Raw genomic sequence first — 5,853 nt, forward strand, 5'->3', positions numbered from 1 at the left:
AAAATACAAAAATTAGCTGGGTGTGGGGGCGGGCACTTGTAATCCCAGTTACTTGGGAGGCTGAGGTAGGAGAATTGCTTGAACCCGGAAGGCAGGGGTTGCAGTGAGACAAGATTGCACCACTGCACTCCAGCCTGGGTGACAGAACGAGACTCCATCTAAAAAAACAAACAAACAATGTGTATGTGCGTCCATGTATGTGAGTGTGTGTGTGTGTGTGTGTATGTGTGTGTGATTGCACAAAAAAGTTCTTAAAGGTTACATATGGAACTGATGGCAGAAGTTACTATGGAGAAAGTAGAGGTCTGGAGAACTGGTCAGGGCTCCTTTAAGCACTGGCTGTAAGGTCTGAATTTTCATAATGATAATATATTCACTTATCACTTACATAATTAGATATTCAAACTTTTTAAAAAGCCTAGTTAATACACACATTATTTTTTCTTTTAGGGAGAGGGTCTTGCTCTATCACCCAGGCTGGAGTGCAGTGGTACGACTGTGGCTCACTGCAACCTCCAACTCCCCGGCTCAAGGGATCCTCCCACCTCAGCTTCCCAAATAGCTGGAGGCACAGTTGTGCACCACCACGCCCAGCTAATTTATTTTTGTTTTTATTGTAGAGATGGGGTCTCACTACGTTGCCCAGGCTGGTCTCAAACTCCTGGGCTCAAGCGATCCTCCTGCCTCAGCCTCCCAAAGTGCTGGGATTATAAACGTGAGCCACTCCACCAGGCCTACCACTTTCTCATTTCTGATATTTGCCTCTAAGCAAACACATCAAGCACTCAGTAAGCCTCTAAAGGTTTCTTAAAAACCCTCCATCTCCCACTGCCCACCGTCTCAGCAGCTCCTGGGGCGACACGTCTGCCATTTCCTCATCACTCTGGCTGTCACTGCTGTCGGAACTCTCGGAGCTACTACTTTTTTCTGGTTTTTTATTCTTTTGCTTGCCTTTGTGTTTGTGCTTCCTGTGTTTCTTCTTCTGTAAAAAAAAAATAAATAGTGGCAGGGGGAAACAAAGGTATTTTTTCTTCCTTCATTCAATACAACGAAAGGTTAACAAGGCTGCAGTGATGGAGTCATTAAAAAAAAAGTTTAAACCTCATTAGAGCGAGTGAGAGGGACAGCCTAAGAAGACAGCACAGGGCAGACGGTTGTGCCCCTCTCAACTGTGCAACCTGACCCAGCTGCGCCTCCAGCAACAAACACAGCAGAACTAAGGAGGCGCAGACAGGACCCATCGTAACACTTGATGTCATAAGACGTAACACCACACGTCTTATGCGTGGTGACCTGTGCCGCCTCCAGTGAACCCGACTTGTTTATTGTGTCAGGCCCCTGGGAAACTTCATGTCAGGATGATGGGCACCCAGGAAAACCACAAGGAAGAAACTGGCAGAAGGTTACCAAACAGCAGATACACTGGTAAGGACACACAGATTTGGCTGTCGCACATTTTCTTCCTTTCACTAGGAGGGAACACCCGTCATCCTCTATACATGGGAGTGCTTCCTTCTGGTGGCCAGCAAGAAAACTGTTTCTAATTTCTTCAACTGCTAGTCCAGACTACTTTGGGTACCCGACAAGAACATTAACCTAATTAAAGTCTGTGCTGTAACCCAAAAGAAGCCATGGATGATGACATAAGAGACGTCAACAGTGGAAGCACGTGCCTGCCTTCCATTTGAATTCTTCTACTTCAAATGACAAGTGATGGACTAAAATCTCAAACTGTAATAAAGACAAAGTAGCTGAGAAATGCTGAAAATAATACCTTCACTTAATATTGAATAAATCAGAAATTGTTTTATTATTTAATATCCATTGCTCTAAGATCCTTAAATGCCCTTTTTTTCTTTTTAATGTTCACAAAAAACTTTTTTTAAGGGCTGGGCATAGTGCCTCATGCCTGTAATCCCAGCACTTTAGGAGGTAGATCACTTGAGGTCAGGAGGTCAAAACCAGCTTGGCCAACATGGTGAAACCCCGTCTCTACTAAAAATACAAAAAATTAGGCGGGTGGCACACACCTGTGGTCCCAGCTACTTGGGAGGCTGAAGCAGGAGAATTGCTTGAACCCAGGAGATAGAGGTTGCAGTGAGCCGAGACTGAGTCACTGCACTCCACCCTGGACAACAGAGTGAGACTCCATCTCAAAGAAAAAGGGGGAGGATGATGCGGTTTACATGCAAAAGAAAATGTTTCTGAAAAATCAAGGGTTTGCATTGAATGTCGACATTTCTGTTAAGTCTCAGAAAGAACTGTGACTTGGCCACCAGATCCGCTCTTCAACTGCGGTATATGACACTCCTGGGGGCTGACCAACGGGTGCCACCCCACACTGATCCTGGGGTACACACAAGTCTCTCACCTTCTCTTTCTTCCGCCTGTGCTCTTTCTTGGCCTTGTGCTTGTCTTTGTTCTTTTTATGTTTCTCTTTTTGAGGAACCTCAAGTGTCTGACGAGCATCTGAAACACAAAGGTAATAAACACAGGACCTATAGAGGGTGAAAACAAAGACATCCAAAAGTAAGCTCCTAAATTGCTGAATCAGGCATCTAGTGTAGATGGAACGTTGAACACTGAGGAAGAACTCCTGCCCTCGGATTAGCTTCTGCCTCACTGAGAAACAGATTAGCACACCACCTTGCAGAGCTGTATTTAGAAAGCTGCCAGAGACCTCAACAAAGACCTGTGTGATCCAATCAGTATCCTGCTGTGACCCCAGCTGCCAGATGCAGATAAAGTCAGACCAGAAAGCCCACAAGCCTTTTGTAATTCAACATTGTCAGATAACCTCAGAAACAGACCAGAATTGGAACTCAGCTCTGCTGCCAGCACTGTGATCTTCAACACATCGCCTAACCTCTCCCAGGCCCAGTCTCCCCAACTATAAAATGGGGACCATAAGAATCCTGATCCTTTTAGGGACACAGATTAGACTAGACAGGGCCATGTCCGTGATTCCCAAAGCTCAGAATCTGGCACCTAAATGTTAGCTCTTCTTATATCATCCTCTGTCTACAAAAACATATTTTGTAAGAATTTGTCTTATAAGTGGAAACACTGAAAAAACTACTATCAAAACAACATAATGGGCTGGGAGCAGTGGCTCGTGCCTGTAATCCCAACACTTTGGGAAGCCCAGGCAGGAGGATCCTTGACCTCAGGAGTTCAAGGCCAGCCTGGGCAACATAGTGAGACCCTATCTCTACCTAATTAAAAAAAAATAATAATGTATATAATCATTAAAAATCATTAAAGAATTTGCATGTGCCTCAATTCTCCATCTCCAAATTCAGACCAAAATGTTTTCATTTTCATAGGTCATTAATTTCCGGGTGACCAAATCAACAAAAATTCACAATAGTAGAAGCAGTGAAAGTCATTAAATCAGTTTTTTTCACCTAAAGAAAAGTTTCAGCCAGGAACGGTGGCTCACGCCTGTAACCCCAGCACTTTGGGAGACCGAGGTAAGTGGATCACTCGAGGTCAGGAATTCAAAATCAGCTTGGCCAACATGGTGAAACCCCGTCTCTACTAAAAATACAAAAATTAGCCGGGCGTGGTGGCATGCATCTGTAACCCCCACTACTCGGGAGGCTGAGGCAGGAGAATCACTTGAACCCGGGAGGCAGAGGTTGTAGTGAGCCGAGATTGTGCCACACTCCAGCCTGGGTGACAGAGCAAGACTCCATCTCAAAAAATAAATAAATAAATAAAAAGAAAAATAAAAGTTTCAAGATGTTTCGTAAGGGTGAATATTTTCTCAACTCAGTTAAACAGATGCCTGTAACTTTGTAGTCCTGTTTCTTTGTGGGTTTTTTGGTGGTGTTTTTTTTTTTTTTTAAGACAGGTTCTCGCTCTGCCACCCAGACTGGTGGGCAATGGTGCAATCACAGCTCATGACAGCCTTGACCTGGGTTCACATGATCCTCCTACCTCAGCTTCCTGAGTAGCTGGGACTACAGGCATGTACCACCATACCCGGCTAATTTTTTTTTATTTTTTTGTGGAAATGAGGGTCTCCCTATGTTGCCCAGGCTGGTATCAAACTTTTGAACTCAAGGGATCCTCCGATCTTAGCCTCCCAAAGTGCTGGGATTACAAGTGTGAGCTACCATGCCCAACTAGATTTTTCAAAATTCGACCTCCCAAAACTTTTAATTTTTCCAAAATTCTTTTAATTTTTTTCTTTTTTTTTTTTTTTTTTGAGATAGAGTTTCACTCTTGTTGCCCAGGCTGGAGTGCAATGGTGTAATCTTGGCTCACCCCAACCTCCGTCTCTCAGGTTCAAGCGATTCTCCTGCCTCAGCCTCCTAAGTAGCTGGGATTACAGCCATGTGTCACTATGCCTGGCTAATTTTGTATTTTTAGTACAGATAGGGTTTCTCCATGTTGGTCAGGCTGGTCCCAAACTCCCAACCTCAGGTGATCCGCCCACCTTGGCCCCCACAAAGTGCTGGGATTACAGGTGTGAGCCACCTCACCCAGCCTTTTATTTATTTATTTGAGACAGCATCTCACTCTGTTACCCAGGCTGCAGTGCAGCAGTGGGATCATAGCTCACTGCAGCCTCAACCTCCTGGGCTCAAGCAATCCTCCCACTTCAGCCTCCTGAGTAGCTGGGACCACAGGCACGCACCACCACACCAGGCCAATTTTTTTCTTTTTTATTTTTTTAAGAGATGCAATCTCTCTATGTTGCCCAGGCTGGCCTCAAACTCCTGGACTCAAGCAATTTTCCCGCCTCAGTCTTCCAAAGTGCTAAGATTACAGGCATGAGCCACCACACTCAGTCCAAAACTTTTTTTTAACACTAGTTTTTTTCAAAAATCATTTCCCTAAATAACCTATAGACCAAATTAAGTCACTATCACAAGGGTATCAAAGACATTATGGGAAAGGGACATAAAAGACTTGGCTTTCAAGTGCTGACACCAATTTGAAACTAAAGAGGCCGGGCGCAGTGGCTCACACCTGTCATCCCAGCACTTTGGGAGGCCGAGGTGGGTGGATCACGAGGTCAGGAGATCGAGGCCATTCTGACTAACACAGTGAAACCCCGTCTCTACTAAAAACACAAAAAAATTAGCCAGGCGTGGTGGCAGGCACCTGTAATCCCAGCTACTTAGGAGGCTGAGGCAGGAGAATGGCGTGAACCCAGGAGGTGGAGGGTGAAATCCCATCTCTACTAAAAATACGAAAAATTAGCCAGGCACCTGTAATCCCAGTTACTCCATTGGCTGAGGCAGAAAAATCACCTGAACTTGGGAGGCAGAGGTTGCAGTGAGCTGAGATCGCGCCACTGCACTCCAGACTGGGTGACAGAGTGAGACTGTCTCAAAACAAAACAAAATAAAATAAAAATGCTGAACAACTATAGCAAATAAGAAATACATTCACTGCAATTTGTCAAAACTTCGTACTTTTTTTCCTCTGCTTTTTAATCCTGTCTTTGAAAGCAGTTAGCTAACCAAACCAGTATTCATATATGGACACCATGGAAAACTATAAAGTGAATAATGGAATTTATATGTTATTTATATATCTGGGCCATGTTACAGATGTTTGTTAACGTAGCCCTCAAAGAGATGATAAACAAGTCTAAATGTTTTAACTTGAGATGCCGATTTAAGATGGCATTGAATAGAAGTTGTTGACAGATATTTGGGGAACAGAATGGGGGACAGATTGTATTCACTTCTGAGAGGACCATTTTATTGTATTTGCTACATTAGCTAAAGTAAAAAGGAGGCTTGGCGGCTGGGTGTGGTGGCTCACGCCTATAATCCCAGCACTTTGGGAGGCTGAGGCAGGCGGATCACCTGAGGTCAGGAGTTCGAGACCAGC

The 5,853-nt window shown here is 44.4% G+C and overlaps 1 protein-coding gene across 1 annotated transcript in view; it reads right to left on the reverse strand.

Annotated features, from left to right (window-relative positions):
• Window positions 1-5,853, reverse strand: part of GPATCH1 (G patch domain containing 1) — a 47,651-nt gene that overhangs the window by 2,460 nt on the left and 39,338 nt on the right. The window contains exons 16-17 of the mRNA XM_011995278.1: window positions 2,372-2,469; window positions 837-982 (exon numbers count right to left, since the gene is read on the reverse strand). Of these exons, the coding sequence (XP_011850668.1) occupies window positions 837-982; window positions 2,372-2,469 (244 nt within the window). The remainder of the gene's footprint in view (window positions 1-836; window positions 983-2,371; window positions 2,470-5,853) is intronic.

Source organism: Mandrillus leucophaeus, unplaced genomic scaffold (genome assembly GCF_000951045.1).
Source record: "Mandrillus leucophaeus isolate KB7577 unplaced genomic scaffold, Mleu.le_1.0 Scaffold48, whole genome shotgun sequence".
NCBI classification, from domain to species: domain Eukaryota; kingdom Metazoa; phylum Chordata; class Mammalia; order Primates; family Cercopithecidae; genus Mandrillus; species Mandrillus leucophaeus.